Here is an 18,638-nt window from a genome sequence, read left to right on the forward strand (position 1 = left end):
ACTGCCACAACCTAGCTCCCACCAGGTGCTGACACATTCTGCTCGCTCTGTCCTAATCGCTCCAGTCAGTCTGGGTACTGACCACATATGCCCGTGGGCCCTTCACAGCTTCACAAAACCCTTCGAAAGAGCATCGCTCTAGAGCCAAAACCACCAAGTTCAAATTCCAGTTCTGCCATTTACAAGCTGCATGACCTTCGGCAAATGACTCGTCACCTTGGGCCTTTTTCAAATCTGTAAAAATGGGATAATAATGGTACCCACCTCCAAACAATTGGAAATTAAACAGTATGATGCAGATCTAGCACTTGGCTCAAGAGCAGGACTCCATAAGGGCTCAGGGACGCTGGCACATGTGGCACCACTCTGGACCACATTTTAATCCGTTTTCAAATGCCCATGGCTGCCTTGGACAATTACGTCTTACCTCCAATTGCTGGTAAGCTCTGTGGGCCGGCTCACTTTACTCCTCAGTGTGAGGACCTCAGGGGAGTCCTGGGTCCAGCCCTGAACTCATTCAATTCCCCTCCAAGGAGCCCATAGGCTTAAACCACAGGGAACGCTCTGGGAACCAGCCACCTCTCTCCACTTGGGACGTCAGCCAGAACCAGCACTCAGCGTCCCAGGAGAAAAGCTACTAGGACTAACTGACCTTCTCCCCAGAGCCATTAACAAGTGACATACAGTACACAGAGCAAGTCAGAAGACACAGCAGCCTGGCTCTTACCTCTGGGTGTCGGTCCAGGTCACTGAGGGTTAAGCCATGCTGCAGGATGAGCTGACGGGCCTGGACGGGGCAGGAAAAAGCACCCATGATCATTTCACCTGAGCACATGGCGAGAATTCTCAGAATTCTTTTGGGTTCAAGTTTCAAATACTGAGTCCAGACCCAGGCTTGCTCCCAAGTCCCAACCCAGCCCACCCAATCTCACCCCACAAATAGCAAAACTAACTGCTAACTCATCCTGGAAGGCAGCTGACACCACACAGGGAAAACTCCGCTCCCAGTGCTCGTGGACGAGCTCCTACTCAGTGGCCTGCTAAAAAGCCAGCGCCGTGCCCCCCTAAAGCGTCTGACAAAGTGCCACAAAAAACTTCCTAAAATAAGAACCAAATCCACAAAACATTAGGAAAGTTAAAAAAAAAAAAAAAAAAAACAGTATGTAAAAAAAAAAGATGGAGGAAGCTCTGTATGGACTGACAGGGAGTGATGTCCAGGCTCTCCTGGTGAGGAAAAATAAGCAAAGCATGGATACGCTCACAAGAGTTTAGAGGTGGGACTCCCAGATGGCAATGATAAAAAGGAACAGAAGTTTGGACCAAGGATAAGGCAACGAGGAAAGACTCAGGTTTGTGAAAAAGTCAGCACAGTTACTGAGACGTGCCTCCTGCTTAACCTTAAACCTGGGAAAGCCGGCCTCGGAGAGGATAAAGGCCCTGGAACCTGCACATTGGACCCCAAGTCATAGCAACAAGGCTCACATTCTCGTCCCTGCTTCCAACATGCAGAGAAACCGACGGATGAAACCCTTTCTTCAAAGGCCCTGGGAACATTCTCTGCTCAAAGTGAAAAGCAGCAGAGACTGAGAACCAGAGGTCCCGGTTCTAACCTCGAGTGACTGGCAACCTGGCTGTGGGCAAGTTCCCTCGTCCATGGGAAGATGGGGGTGGAGGAAACAGAAAGTGCCAGGCTTCCCAGCCCAAAACCCTAAGACTCCAACAGAGCACAGACACCCTGAAATTTGCAAGGCGTGGGCCTCGTTTGGATCTGGAGTCAAACAAACTGTAAAAAATATTTTAAAAGGGTAAGACAATAAAGAAAATTTGAATACCAGGTGCTTGATGCTATTAAAGATGACTGTTGGCTTTTTTAGTTATTGTTGTGATGTTTAAAAGGCCCCCCTATTTTTCAGAGACAGAATGAAACATTTCAGTGAAATGATATTAAGCCTGAGATTTGTTTCAAAATAATGGAGGTGGAGGGGAGTGGAGTACAAATGAAAACAAGATTGACCATGAATTGGTAGCTGTTGAAGCTGGGTGATGAGTACATGGAAGTTCATTATATTGTTCTTTATCCTTTTTTAAGCATTAAATTATCAATAATGAAAAGCTAAAATAAAATGATTGAAAACAGCAAGTTTAAAAAAAAATGCAAGATTTTGATTAAAGAGAAGAACACAGTCAAGGTGGAAAGCAATAATAAAAATGGAATTGCTGGGTTATTTCTCAGTCCCAGCAGTCCTGAGGAAACCATCCTAATTCCAGACCCCGAGACTGGAAAAGCACTGGGCAGGTCTGACCGGCAGCCTCCAAGAGGGCTCCAAGGATCGTGCCTTCCGCACTGTCCCAGGCTGGTCTCGGTGGCCGGTGGCACAGGGGCAGCCAGCAGAGGAGATGGCGCAGCACTCCTGAGACCAGTTTATAAAGATCGCAGCTTGCAGGCAGGGCTCCCCACACACTGCACCCTCCCTCTCACACACACATATCACACACTCCAGGAAACCAGCTGCCCCGTCCTGGGAACCCTGAGGCAGCCCTGGGCAGAGGTCCACGTGATGACAGAAAAGGACAGAGCCTGCGACGAGTCTGAGCTTGGAGGCGGGTCCTCCAGCCACAGCCACAGCCCCAGCCAACAGCTTAGCTGTAACCTCATGGGAGCCCCAAAACCAGAACTGCCCAGCAAACCACTCCAGATCCCTCTCAGAAATCACGTGACGTAATAAATGTTTGTTTTTAAACTGCTAAGTTTGGGAGCAAGTTGTTCCGTAGCAACAGATATCTAATACAGATGTTGTTAGAAAAACAATGTGAACTGCTTACAGTTCAGTGTGATACTCTATCATGGCAGATAAAACTGTGTGCACCATGATTTCCTATTAATTATCTACACTTTAGAAACAATACTGAACTGTGTATACATAAGTATATAAAACCTGGATGTCAGGAAACTGTTCGATATGATTCCCATGAAATAAATCCTTTACAAATAAATTGTTTTAATCTATGGTAACATTTCTTAAGTTCAAAGCCTGCCTGTACCACTCGATGTCATTACTGTTTTGTGAGGATCTGGAGTGTAACTGGAACGTGAGAGCACGTTTACACTCTCACATACAGCAGTTAGCGTTATATTGAGCCAACAGTTGGATAAATAACCAATTGCTGTGAGTTCCATCTGGAAAGATGGATGCCAGGGAGTTCACACAGCAATGAGCTGGGGGCAGAGCAGGGATCGGAAACACCCTCCCACTTTCCTGTCCCATCTAGGGAGCAGGAATAGAATTGGGAGAAAAGGAAAGCAGAGGGAAGGGTGGAAGAAAAGGAAAAGGAGAGAGGACAGCCCCTGCTTATAAGGGGAACTGAAGTCATCTCTAAGTGATAATGCTATTAATAATTTTTAAAGACATTCTCTGAGGTGTTGGTATCCCCTCCTTGCTGAAATACTCCGGCTTCTCCCAAATGCCAGCCCCCACGCCCACCTCAAATGTCATCTTCAGGTGCCCTTCCTGATCCCAGGGCAAGAAGTGGGCTCTCCTCCCTCTAAAAGGCACGTTATCTCTACTTCTTCTTCACCACGTATCTGTAAACGGTGGAAACCTCAAACAGGACCTACTGTCCACTCCAGCCCTTTCCCACCGCAGTGAGGTGGCAGGAGGGAAAATGCAACGTTCTGCAGCATCACCTCATTCGATGAACATGTGCAGGGGCTTACTGAGAGCCAGGCCCCGGGCCCAACACTGGAGATGGTTGAGTCACACCCCTTGTACTCCCATGCACGGGGAGCCTCACATCCCTATGAGAACAGACCCGTCTTGGACAAGCACTGAGCACTGTGCCTGGATGAACTCCCTCCTCATCACCACACGAGCCGCCCGCCCCGGCGCCTGCCCAGGAGAGGCCTGGCAGGTAAAGATGCCCATGCAGCTGGGAGAGGCCTGCTGCACCCCCCACCCGCAACTCCTGCAAGCCCTGGCCTCTCGTCTCCCCAAACACGTCACAACAACATGAAAAGGGCCCTGTAGCCTCCTTCACAGCGCGGGAGCTCAGGAAGCCCACCCACCACTGGGGACACACAGCTAAAGGCTGGGCCCTGGACGATGACCCAACGGCCCATTACGTGGGCTCTTTAAGCTTGCTGGGCAGAGGTCCCCACTGTCCCTCTTCCCGCCTTTGACTGGACTCCTCCGCGTCACCCCTCACCAGCACCAACACGACGCTCCTCTCCACGGTCGCCATCTGCCTAAATGCTACGTGGTTATTAAGCACTGAATATACTCAGAAGTTTTTGCTGAGAACTGCGGGGGATTCAAGGGTGACTTGTATGCAGCTAGTGACCTTGGTTAATTTAACTTTGGCAGGAGAGAAGACGAGGCATGGGGGGGGCAGAAACCCTACTCTATGATCAGGACGGCTCCCCCCCCCGACACACACACACACACACACACACACACACACACACACTTCCTAGTGAGAGCCCAAAACCTAAGGCTTTCCATAAATTTCACAATAACCTGGAAACTCTTCACATTTTCCCTTCTAGCACCTAATGGAGGTGGGAATGAGAGCCGGAGTAAGCTAAACACACTGTTTTTGGCTCAAACCAGTTCTGGCATTCAAGCGTTTTCTTTTCCTCTTCCAAAAGCCTTCAGTGTTAAAGTGAAAAGCTACAAAAATCATTCGAATCCCTATGGGTTTACTTGTTTAACAGGTAGGGCAAGAAATTCAGATTTCTTTTTGGTCATTTAAGGAGGCCGCATCTGGCTAAAGTTAACACAAAGCAAGTTTGGGTTTGAGAAAAAAAATAACTCTGAACGAGTAAATTTTAAAAAGCCCTGTGAAATCTGAATGACTGCTCATCCACACAGTGAGCTGGAACCAGCCACCATCTCCCAATCTGGGTACACTGCCGTCAGCTAACCAGGTGGGTGAGGAGGATGCTAACGACACAGGATTAGGGAAGATGGCAGAGCAGGGAGCTCCAGGACTCAGTCCTTCCACCAGAACAATGACTAAACAGCAGGCACTGTCTGAAACAACTGTTCTGAAACTCTGCAGGTAAGAAGAACACTGTAAGCATCCAGGGAAGTGTGGGAGGAAGAGGCTGATAAATTAGGGTCAAGAACAGTAAACTGTTCTCTCCATGAGGCAGCTGATAGCACAAATCCCTCACTCTCATCCCACACCACTGTGGGGTAAAGTGCCTGGCAAGCTTGCTGGTAACAGAAAGGGACATAAAAATCCTCTTCCCCAAGAACAGGAGTGGGCATGGGTGGTCAATGATCTCAGCTTTTGATCAACAAATTCAGACTGCTGGGGACCTAGCTCCGAGGGTGGTCACTGTTGCAAATGAAAAGGGGGACATTACTACTGACCCCACTTCAGTAAAAAGGCCTATAAGAGGAAACTATGAACGACTTTATGCCAATAAATTAGATAACCCTAGACGAAATGGGTAAATTCTTAGAAACACACAACCTACCTACACTGACTCAAGAAGAAATAGAAGATCTCAACAAACCAATTAATAATAATGAGATTGAATGAGCAATTAAAAAAACAAACAAACAAAAAAAACACCTCCTGTTCTAGTTTGCCAATGTTGTCAGAATGCAAAACACCAGAAACTGATCGGCTTTCATAAAGGGGGTTTATTCGGTTACAAAGTTACAGTCTTAAGGCCATAAAGTGTCCAAGGTAAGTCATCAACAATCGGGTACCTTCACTAGAGGATGGCCAATGGTTTCCGGAAAACAACTGTTAGCTGGGAAGACACATGGCTGGCGTCTGCTCCAAAGTTCTGGGTTCCAAATGGCTTTCTCCCAGGACGTTCCTCTCTAGTCTGCAGTTCCTCAAAAATGTCATCTTAGTTGCTCTTGGGGTGTTTGTCCTCTCTTAGCTTCTCCAGAGCAAGAGTCTGCTTTCAAGGGCCGTCTTAAACTCTCATCTGCAGCTACTCTCTCAGCATCTGTGGGTTCTTCAAAGTGTCCCTCTTGGCTGTAGCAAGCTCGCTCCTTCTGTCTGAGCTTATATAGTGCTCCAGTAAACTCATCAAGGCCCATGCTGAATGGGTGGGGCCATACTTCCATGGAGACTATGCAATCAGAGTCATCACCCACAGTTGGGAGGGACACATCTCTATGGAAACACTCAAAGAATTACAATCTAATTAACACTGATAGGTCTGCCCACACAAGATTACATCAAAGATAATGGCATTTGGGGGGAGAGAATATATTCAAACCGGCATACCTCCCAACAAAGAACAGCCCAGGAATAGATGGCTTTTCACCAAATATTCCAAGAAGACTTAATTCCAATTCTGCTCAAACTAATCCAAAAATCTGAAGAGGAGGGAACATTCCCTGATTTATTCCATAAGGCAAACATGATTACCCTCATACCAAGACCGACAGATACTACAAGAAAAGAAAATTACAGACCAATATCATTTTTGAATAAACATGTGAAAATCCTCAAAAAACACCAGCAAACTGAATCCAACTGCATAGTAAAAGAATTATACACTGTGAACAAGTGGGATTTATCCCTGGTATGCCAGGGTGATTTGACTAAGAAAATCAATGCGATACACCACATTAACAAAATGAGAAAAAACACATGATCATCTCGATGAAGAAAAGGCATTCGGCAAATTCCAGCACCCCCTCTTGAAAAAGAAGCTTACAACACTAGAAATGGAAGGAAACTTCCTCAACGTGATATAGAGCATATATGAAAACCCACAGCTGGCATGCTATAATGAACTTAGTTCCCTCTAAGATCAGGAATGAGATAAGGATGCCCACTGTCACTACTGTTATTCAACACTGTCTTTAAATTCTTCCCAGAGTAATACGGGAAGAAAAAGAAATAAAGGGCATCCAAATTGGAAAGAAGGAAGTAAAACTTGCCCTATTTCCAGATGGCATGATCCTATATGAAGAAAATCCTGAAAAATATACAACAAAGCTCCCAGAGCTAATAAATGAATTCAGCCAAGTGGCAAGGTACAAGATCAACATCCAAAAATCAGTAGTGTTTCAATACAAAAGTCATTACTTTTGTATTTCAAAAGAAATCAAGAAAAAAAATTCCATTTAAAATAGCAGCTAAAAAAACCAAGTATCTAGGAATAAATCTAACCAAGGATGTAAAGAATTTTTACACAGAAAACTACAAAACATGGCTAAAAGAAACCAAAGAAGACCTAAATAAATGGAAGGACATTCCATGTTTAATCACTGGAAGACTAAATATTGTTAAGATGTCAATCTTAGGAGAGGATCTAAGATGGCGGCATAGAGAGGAGTGGAAGCTAAGCAGTCCCCCTGGAACAACTAAAAAGAATCAGAAACAACTAGTAAATAATCCGGAATAACTGCAGGGGGACAAACGTGACCATCCACTCATCATACACCAACCTGAATTGGGACGAATGTCCACAATCACAGCATAAAATCTGTAAGTAAAAACTGCGGATCCAAATCAGGAGACCCCTCTCCCACTGCCCGAGCTACAAAGCCTCGTGGTGCCAGAGAGAAGCTTTCTCCCAGCAAGCGAATACAGCTCAGCTGAGCTCCAACTGGGGTTTTAATTAGCGAGTGTGAACTGCTCACTACGAGGTACGAATCCCCAACAAGCAGACAGAGGCTTTCGGTGACGACTGACCTTGGAGAGCTGGAGGGTCGCCTCGGACTAGCTCTGCTCCTTTTTCGACTCAGTGGAGAAAGCCTCAGCCATTTTCAGTTCCCAGTTCTGTGACCCAGACAAGGGTATAGCACAGGCAGAGAGAGACCACTGAAATGCTAATGACCTCCCCCTAGGGGGTCTATCTTCTCTAAGAGGAGAGGGGTGGGGCCCAGCTCTACTACCTGCCTTTCATTCAGAACTTGGGGGAAAACAGCCACACCCCCTTACACCAGTCAAGAATTATAGGCTAACAGGTGCCACCTGCTGGGCAGAAAAGCACAGTGACCTGAGGCATCACAGGGTGTACCAATTTTCTAAGACACACCCTCAGGGAAACCGGATACTGAATATTTCTTCCTTCTGGGACCTTAGGCCATTCTGGTCTGAGGAGGCCTGATTGGGGTAACCAAGGAAACCATGCCTAGACAACAGAAAACTACAACCTACACCAAGAAAAATGAGGTTATGGCCTGGTCAGGGGAACAAACTTGCACTTCAACTGTGATGCAGGAGTTGAAACAACTAATAATAACTGAATTCAAAAAATTTAGGGAAGATATGGCAAAAGAGATGAACTGTATAATGAAAACATAGGACGTACATAAGGTAGAAATTGAAAGTTCAAAAAACCAACTGGTGGAATCTATGGAAATGAAAGGCACAACACAAGAGATGAAAACACACTGGAAACATACAACAGCAGATCTCAAGAGGCAGAAGAAAACACTCAGGAACTGGAGAACAAGGCACCTGGAAGCCTACACACAAAAGAACAGATAGAGAAAAGAATGGAAAAATACAAGCAACATCTCCGGGAACTTAAAGACAAAATGAAAAGCAAGAATTTACGTGTCACTGATGTCCCAGAAAGAGAATAGAAGGGGAAAGAGGCAGAAGCAATAATAGAGGAAATAATCAATGAAAATTTCCCATCTCTTATGAAAGACATAAAATTATGGATCCAAGAAGAGCAGCATACCACAAACAGAAATAGATCTGAACAGGCCTACGTCAAGACACTTAATAATCAGATTATCAAACATCAAAGGTAAAGAGAGAATTCTGAAAGCAGCAAGAGAGAAACGATCTATCACATAAAAAGGAAGCTTGATAAGACTATATGTGGATTTAATAGAAACCATGGAGGCAAGAAGGAACTGGGGTGATATATTTAAGATACCGAAAGAGAAAAACCACCAACCAAGAATCCTATATCCGGCAAAACTATCCTTCAGATATGAGGGAGAGCTTAAAATATTCTCAGACAAACAGACAATGACCGAGTTTGTGAACAAGATACCTGCTGTACAGGAAACACTAAAGGAAGCACTGCAAACAGAAAGGAAAAGACAGGAGTGACAGGTTTGGAAAACAATTTTGGGAGATAGTAGCACAGCAATGTAAGTACACTGAACAAAGATGACTGTGAATATGGTTGAAAGAGGAAGGCTGGGATCATGTGGGACACCAGAACAAAATAGGAATGACAAAGACTGGGACTGTGTAACTCAGGGAAACCTAGGGTGCTCAACGATTGTAATAAAAGGTACAAATATGATTTTACACGAGGTAGAACAAATGAATGTCAACATTGCAAGATGTTAAAAATAGGGTGGGACTGGGGGGAAAATACAATCAACGCAAACTAGAGGCTAGAATTAACAGAAACATTGTATTATGCTTCCTTTAATGTTAACAAAAGCAATATACCAAAGCTAAATGCATATGGGGGGGTGGGGAATAGGGGAAGGGTATGGGACTCCAGGCATTGGTGATGTTGTCTGACTCTTTATTATACTTTAGGTTAATGCTCTTTCCTTTTGTCACCTTCTAGCTATCAAGTTTTCTTGTTTGTTTGTTTTCCTTTCTCTTGCCTTTTTCTTTTGCCTCTCTGCCTTCTTCGACTCTTCCTCCGCCTTTGTGGAAGAAATGTCCTTATATAGAGAGTAGCGATGGTGCTCAATACATAAATACGTGACTATACGGGGAACCAACAATTGTTTACTTAGGACGGAATGTACAGTGTTTGAACAAAACCACCTTAAAAGAAATGGGTTGATGAAGAAAACCTGAGGGCACTATATTGAGTGACAGACACATAAAGGCAAATATTGCAGGGTCTCACTGATATGAACTAATAATAATATGTAAACTCATAGACATGAAATATAAGTTACCAGGATACAGAATGAGGCTAAAGAATGGGGAGTGGTTGCTTATTATGAGCAGAATGCTCAACTAGGGTGAACTTAAATATTTGGAAATGGACAGTGGTGATGGTAGCATGTTATGAGAATAACTAACAGTGCTAAAAGGTGTGTGAAGGTGGTGGAAAGGGTAAGCTCAGAGTCACGCATGTCACCAGAAGGAAAGTCGGAGGTTAAAAGATGGGAATGTATAAAACAGTGAATCTCGTGGTGGACACTGTCCGTGATTAACTATAGAAATATTAGAAATCTCTCTCATGAACTAGAACAAATGTATGTCGCTATAACTAGAGGTTAATAATAGAGAGGCATATAAGGAAAAAAATATATACCTATTGCAAACTTATATACTACAGTTAGTAGTATTTTAACATTATTTCATCAACAGTAATAAATGTACTATACCAAAACTATGACTCAATAATGGAGGGGCAGCCATGGTTAGGGGTATGGGAGGATGTGAGTTTCCTTTTTTTTGTCTTTGTTTCTTTCATGGAGAAGTGAAAATGTTCTAAAAATTGAAAAAAAAAATAATAATCGTATTGATGGATGCACAGCTGTATGGTGGTGCCGTGGGCACTTGATTGTACACTTTGGATCTCTGGATAGTTGTATGGTATCTGAACAATCTCAATTAAAAAAAAAAAAAGATGTCAATCTTATCCAAAGAAATTTATAGATTCCATGCAATCCCAATCAAAATTCCAACAACTTCCTTTGCAGAGATGGAAAAGCCAATCCTCAAATTTATATGGAAAGGTAAGGGGCTTCAAATAGGTAAAGCCATCTTCATAAAGAAGAATGAAGTTGAAGGATTCTCACTTCCTGATCTTAAAGCTTATTACAAACCCACATAATCAAAGCAGCATGGTACAAGATCCTGAGGCCTCGTTATTAGGTATATACTTGGAAGAACTGAAATTAGGGACACATGTTGACATGTGCACACTGGTGCTCATGGTGGCAGGATTCACAATTTTCAGTGGATGGAAGTGGTCTAATGAACTGATGAACAGAAGGGCAAACTGTGGTGTATGCATACAGTGGAATACCGAGTGGCTGCAGGAATGAAGTTGTGAGGCATGCAATCAGGTGAATATACTCTGAGGACAAAAAAAAAAAAAAAAAAAAAAAAAATCAGCATGGTACTGGCACAAGGACAGACACAAAGACCAAAGGAATAGAATTCAGAGCTCAGAAATCAACCCTTACATTTATGACCAGCTGATTTTTGACATGGGGGACAAGACCACTTAACTGGGAAAGAATAGCCTCTTCAACAAATGGGAAAACTGGATCTCCATTTGCAAAAAAATAAAAGGAGAACCTCTACCTCATGTCTTATACAAAAATCCACTCAAAGTGGTTCAAAGGCCTAAATATAAAAGCAAGAACTATCAAATTTGTAGATGAAAACATAGGGAAGCATCTTCAGGATCTTGCATTCAACAATGGTTTTTAAGACTTCACACCGAAAGCACAAAAGATAAATGTGACTTCCTCATAATTAAAAATTTTTGTTCCCCCAAGGGACTTCATCATAAAAGTAAAACGACAACTTACACAATGGAAGAAAATATTTGGAAACCACATAACCAATAAAGGTTTAATATCCAAAATATATAAAGAAATCCTTCAACTTAAAACAAAAAGACAAACTGAATTAAAATATGGGCAAAGACTTGAATAAATATCTCTCAAAAGAAGATATACAAATAGCCAGAAAGCACATGAAAAAATGCTCAACACCATTAGTCATCAAGGAAATGCAAGTCAAAACCACAAAGAAATCATTTCACACCCATTTGAACGGCTGCTATTAAAAAAAAATACAAAAAAAAAAACAAAAACCCCAGAAAATAACAAGAGTTGGAAACACAGAGATAGACAGCAACTAGTGAAGGGGGAACAATAATCTAATAAAAACGGTAAGATACTGAGGGTACTCTTGATACGGGAATGCTCAGGAATGGCTAAGGTTCGTTGATTTTCTTGGGGTACGTTAGGAGCATATTGGAAACAATGTAGTTATTTTAGGATATTTGTTTTCTTATTCCTTTGTTTTGTCTGAAAATTTTTTTTTAATTTTTTCATAGTTTTTAACAGAAAAAGAAGGAAGCCAGACACAAAAGGACAAATATTATATGATCTCACTGATTTGAAATAATTAGAATAAGCAAACTCGTAGAGTCAGAATCTAGAATACTGATTACCAGGGGACAGGGAGGGGATAGAGAATGGGAAGTTAAGGCTTAAAATGTACAGGGTCCCTATTTAGAATGATGGAAATGTTTTAGTAATGAATGGTGGTGACGGTAGCACAACATTGTGAATGCAATTAACAGCAATGAAATATATATCTGAACGGTTAAAAGGGGAAATTTTAGGTTGTATATATATGGTAACAGAATAAAAATTAGAAACAAAAAGTCCATGGAACAGCACTATAGAAACAGTGAACCTTAAGTTAAACCATGCACTATAGTTAATAGTACAACTAGAAATGTGCTTTCAACAATTGTAACAAATTTCCCGCACCAATGTAAGCTGTTAACAATAGGGTGGCACGTGGGAAATCTGTAGTTTATGTATGATTGTTCTGTAAACCCTCAATTTCTCTAACAAAGAAAAAAAACACAGGATTAAACTTCCAAGGATGACAAGCTGAACACCTGTTTTTAGCTCAGCTCCCTCCAAAACGTCAATAAAGGAATTTTTCTTCAAGGCGTAGACACTACAGGGAACAGAAGAGAAAACAACAAACTTTTAAAAGCCAGACAGCTAATGAACAAGTAGTAAATGGCAGTACTGAGAAAGTAAAATCCTGTGCTGGTACCGGAAAAGGCTAATAAGCAACCTAATTAGCATCACAGAACATTCCCCAAAGATTCAAGAATCAGTAGCACAGTAAATTTCTGGAAGTGGATGTGATGGTGGGAGTAAAAAAGGGAAAGACTGGGTCATAGGCTATTTAAGAAAGTTCTCCCTCCATATCCCCCCCTCCTTCAAAAGCAGCATGTTTATTCTCTGGAGAGGGTCAAACAGCAGGTCTCTGACTGGGTTGCCAGGAATAGTTGAGGACAGGGGTACCCTAACAGTGAGCTTTTTGCCTCGCATCTATCCCACAACTCAGTTTGGCCTCAAACAGCAAATAATATTTCTCGTGATTCTGTGGACTGAACGGGAAGTCTTCTGGCCTGGGCTGGCTGCTCTAGGATGGCTTCACACATCCACAGCAGCCTTCCCCATGGGCTCTCATCCTCCAGGAGGCTAGTGCAGGCTTGTTCACATGGTGGCAGAATGGTTCTCAGCAGAAAGAAAGGCCATGCCTCCATGCAAAAGTACTTTTCAAGACTCTATTTGCATCCTGCTTAGTAATGTCCCATTGGCAAGGCAAGTCACCCAGCCAAGCACAGATTCAAAGAGATACTGCAGGCACTTTTCTCCCATCTAATGCAGGTACTATATGGAAACAGGGATTAAGTGCAAGTTTACATCCAGAATGTTGAGAAATACCTTCTAGCCCTCTTGTCCCACTTGCATGTCCAGATACAGACCGCCAGGCATACCCCTCCCAAAAAAGGAGCTTGGTGGTATTCTCTGCAACTCTGACCCACCGGAGGAAAGACAAACGATCTGACATCAGGAGGTCCCCTAGGGAATGGCTCAGCAGACGATCCTGCAGTAAAGATCACCCTTCAAAGTAAAGACCACCCTTCATCCTGAGGACTAACTTCCAATCAGCCTGGACCACTCTTCACAATGAGCAAACAGCTAAGGAGTGTCAGAATGAGGAAAGCAAGAATATAAATTTTTTTAAAAGATCATAATAATGTAACAATATTTTGACTGTTGGTTGTTAACTATGTGTTTGTCAAAACTCAAAACAATATACTAAAACAGTGAATTTTACTGTATGTATATTACACCTCCAACAACCTGAAATAAAGCCACTTTGAGGAAATCTTTTTAAAAGTTGCTTTTTTCAAAAAAAGATTTCCTTGTATATCAATCATTAATATAATCAGAGACATAAGAAATTTTAAAAATTGAGCCCATAAAAACAAGAACAAGGTATCACTTGAAAAAACTCTGAGGGGAAAAAAAACTCTTAGAAACTAAACATATGAAAGCAAAAAAAGCTCAGTAAATGGATTAGAAAAAGACAAAGCTGATGATCTACCAGAAATTAGAGCAAGTGGACAAAACAGGTTAGTCCACAAGCACCAAAGCCAAAATAAGGGTCCTAGAAAGACAGAAAAGAGAAAACAGAGGGGATAAAAATAATACAAATAATTTTTTAAGTTCCCAAGACTAAAAAACCTGAACTTGCAGAATGAATGGCTCCATAAAGTAGCCAGCAGTGGATGAAAACAGACCCACATCAAGACACATCATGGCGAAATTTCAGAACACTGGGGACAAAGAAAAGAAGGGTTGAGAAACAACAGGTTTCATACAAAGGCTCATGAATCAGAACGGCATCAAGCTTCTCGGCAGCAAAACTGAAAACCAAAAGACAGTAGAAAAAAGCCTTCAAAATTCTAAAACAATGATTTAACAAAGAATTCTCTACCTAGCAAATGACTGTCTGTGAGAGACAGTAACATAAAGACATTTTCAGATACCCAAGATGTCAACAACTTGCATTTGTGAAGCTACAGAGAGAATGTGCTTCAATAAAAGTAAAAAGGAAACAAAATAAAAGGGTGGGGCACGGAGGACAAGGATCAAGGAACGGGAATCCAAACAGAGAGAGGAGGAGATGGATCTCTGGATTGGAGAAGGGAGACACCAAGAGGACACCTGGGTGCCGTGGCCTACAGCATTACCAACCCCACCAGCCCAGGAAGACAGCTCCAGGACGATGAAATTGAACGTTGTGTCTGAAAAAACTGATAGTTCCAACTGGGTAGAGTTTGGAGGTGCAATGGCAAAGAGTACATAGCCAACCAAGCAGAGAAAAAAAAATCAAAGACTACATTCACTTACCTTTCGAAAAAACAAAATATTGGGCATGTAAGGAAGAATAATGCTAGAACACTGTGTGAGTCAGCTGCAAACAGTTCTATAAACCCTGAATAAAGGCTTAAGCAAAATGTAACTGTTCTAGAAAGACTGATAGGAAGGTCTGTGTGAGCTATGAGAGCAAAGAGGCAAAAGACAACCAAACACCCATTTTCCATAGCTCAGAGCTAGAATTATTACTTAAAGGGGGAAGATGTAAGAAACAGCTAGAAAAGCACATAATTTAGGGATATTGGGATATCAGAGCAAATACCCAACCAGCTAAAAAAGCTAAAAGTATTTCCCTCTGAAGATCAAGAAATGGGCAGGGGGAGGGTTATGCTTTTTTTTTTTAATAAAAGACAAATTATTTGATACCTCAAATCCTGTGTATGTGTAACTTTTATTAAAAATAAAAATCAAGGATGCAAAACGGCTAACTGGGGAGAGGCTGGGCCCACTTCTCTCCCTGCAAAACTATGAGGGGTCAGGCGGAAACTGTCCAGAACAATGCATGTTGGCTCTGGAGGTCAAGGGGAGTCCTCTACAACACCCAGGGAAGTACGGGGTGAAGAGAAGCTGCTGGGAGGGAACTGAGTGACTCACCCTGGCCCCAGTCCAGGCACCCATCCCCCACTCTTGGGCCAGAAACCTTTGTAGTCTCCGATCCTTGTCAGGTGGGCAGCTACAGATTGAAAAAGAAGACGGTGGGACATGGTCTAGCCCTGTTCCAGTTTCTGACCAGTGAATCCGGACTGTGGGTGCCAGAGGTTTCAACCTGCACAGCCCTGCAGGGCTACGCCACTGTCTGGAGGACAGCTAAGAAGAGCCCAGCTGCTGAGGGCCCAGGGGAAAAGGGTGCCGGAGGGTGCCATCTGCTGGCAAGCGAGGAAAGTGCACCTCGGGGAAGACGACAGAGAGGCTTGCAGGTGAAGGAGGCCAACTGCTGGCAGGTCAGGAAAGTGTCCCTTCAGGAGCAGAATTAAAGGCTTCTGGGGCACCTTTACCTGGTCCCCTCCCCAGGGCCCTGTGGAACTGGAGTGCACCCGCTTCGTGGGTCCCAGGTCCAGGCCTGGATGGGCAATACTGATGAACCAACAAGTATCAAAGAGAGCACTGGGCAAGACTGGGCACAGGGAGGTGTGGAATTTAGTTAGTCCCCAAAAGAAACCAGTAAATAGCGGGGAACAACTAGTAAATAATCTGGAACTACTGCCGGGAGGACATCCATGACCAAACACACGTCTACACCAGTCAGGAATAGGTGGACCAGCTGAGATCTCAGCACAGAACTGTAAGTAAAGCTCCCCAAACATGGAGCTGGCGCCCCTCTCCCACTGGCGTGCAGGCTGAGCTGGAACACTTCCCTGCAGGAAAAAAGAGGCAGTCTAATAGGAACAAGGGAAGGTAGCGCAACCAAGCTCCAATTGTGGTTTTAATTAACAAATCCGGACTACTGAATACAAGCTACAAAGCACAAATGAACCTGGAGCAAGCAGGAAGGAACCGAGGGGTTCCTGCTGGGGGAAAAAAAAACCAAAAAACCAGGAGGAGCTTAAGCCTGGCTTCTGAAACCCTCGGCCCCTGGCAGACAGGATCTGCTGAGAATTAAAGGGACTGCACCATTTTACACCAGTGGGGAGCTGTGGGCTGACAATCACCACCTGTTGGACAGGATAGGAAAAGCAGAGAGTCCAGAGGCCTTACAGGAAAGTCTGAAAACCCTCTGGGTCTCAACCTCAAGGAAACTTAATACTGACTACACTCTCTAATTATACAACTGATGGGCCCTTCTGGTCTGGGAAAACCTGATTGGTGTAATCAAGGAAACAAGATGCCTAGACAACAAAAAATTACGAGTCACACCAGGAAAAATGAAGTTATGGCCCATGCATAGGAAAAAAATTACACTTCAAAAGAGACACAGGAGTTGAAACAACTAAAGATCTTCAAACAAATATGCTAAATCAATTCAAAAATCAAATCAATGAGTTGAGGGAAGACATGGCAAAAGAGATAGAGGATATAAAGAGGACACTGGACAAACATTAAGGAAGAGCTCAAAAGTTTGAAAAAACAATTGGCAGAACTTATGAGAATGAAAGGCACAAGAGAAGAGATGAAAAACACAATGGAGACACATAACAGCAGATTTAAAGAGGCAGAAGAAAGCATTCAGGGACTAGAGGATAGGATATCTGAAATCTTACATGCAAAACAACATATAGGGAAAAAATGGAAAAATATGAGCAGGGTCTCAGGGAAATGAAGGACAACACGAAGCACACAAATATACACGCCATGGATGTCCCAGAAGGAGAAGAGAAGGGGAAAAGTGCTGAAACAATAATGGAGGAAATAATCACTGAAAATTTCCCATCTCTTATGAAAGACATAAAATTACAGATCCAAGAAGTGCAGCATACCCCCGAACAGAAGAGATCCGAACAGACCTACTCCAAGACACTAATCAGATTATCAAACATCAAAGACAAAGAGAAATCTGAAAGCAGCTAGAGGAAAATGATCCATCACATACAAGGGAAGCTAGATAAGACTATGTGTGGATTTCTCAGTAGGAACCATGGAGGCGAGAAGGCAATGGTGCAATATATTTAAAATACTGAAAGAGAAAAAACTGCCAACCAAGAATTCTATATTCAGCAACACAGTCCTTCAAAAATGTGGGAGAGTTTGAAATATTTTCAGACAAACAGACACAGAGAATTTGTGAAGAGGAGACCTGCTCTACAAGCAATACTAAAGGGAGCACTACAGGCAGATAGGAAAAGAGAGGAGAGAGAGGTTTGGAGAAGAGTGTAAAAATGAAGACTATCAGTAACGGGGAAAAAAAAAGACAGAAATAGAAATAAAATATGATATAAGACAAAATGGTAGATAGTAAACATTACATTGAGTGGAATTAGCCAGAAACAGAAGGACAGATATTGTAAGGACCTACTAATATGAACTACCATTGATGAGCAAACTTGGAGAGTTAAAGTTGAGAATACAGGTTATCAGGAGACAGAAAGAGGATAGAGATTAGGCATTTGATGCTGAAGGAATACAGAATGTTCAACAGGAACAATTGTATAGATTCAGAAATGGATAGCATTATACTGTGTGATGGTAGCACAATATTGTAAGTACTCCAAAAAAAAGATGAGAAGAGTGTGAGTAAGGTTGAAAGAGGAAGGCTAGTGGCATGTATGACACCAGAAGGAAGTACAGGAGACTGGGATTGTATAACTTAGTAAAACATAGACTGTTCAATGATGGTGATTAAATGTACAAATCTAAGAATGTTTCTACATGAGGGAGAACAAATATAAATAAATGCTGCGAGGTGTAGAAAATTGAATGGTATAGGCGAAAAATACAATCAATGCAAACTATAGTCTATAGTTAACAGTAACATTGTAATATGCCTCCATTAATTGTAACAGGCAATTTACCAAAGCTAAATGTCTATAACGGGTAGATAAGGGAGAGATATGGGATTTTTGGTGTTGCTATTGTTGTCTGACCATTTCATTGTATTTTAATTTATTTTTTAATATAATTTTATTGAAATATATTCACATACCATACAATCATCCAAAGTGTACAACTGTACAGCTTCATCATATAGTTGTGCACTCAACACAATTTTTGAACATTTTCATTATTCCAAAAAATAAAAATGAAAATAAGAATAAAAATAAAAGTAAAAGAGAATACTCAAAGCAT

The 18,638-nt window shown here is 42.5% G+C and overlaps 1 protein-coding gene across 1 annotated transcript in view; it reads right to left on the reverse strand.

Moving 5' to 3' along the window:
- The window catches only part of RPIA (ribose 5-phosphate isomerase A), a 59,866-nt gene that overhangs the window by 13,615 nt on the left and 27,613 nt on the right, over positions 1–18,638 (reverse strand). The window contains exon 4 of the mRNA XM_037806964.1: positions 728–787. Coding sequence (XP_037662892.1) covers positions 728–787 — 60 coding nt within the window. The remainder of the gene's footprint in view (positions 1–727; positions 788–18,638) is intronic.

The sequence above is a fragment of the Choloepus didactylus genome, chromosome 17 (assembly GCF_015220235.1).
Source record: "Choloepus didactylus isolate mChoDid1 chromosome 17, mChoDid1.pri, whole genome shotgun sequence".
Taxonomy (NCBI): domain Eukaryota; kingdom Metazoa; phylum Chordata; class Mammalia; order Pilosa; family Megalonychidae; genus Choloepus; species Choloepus didactylus.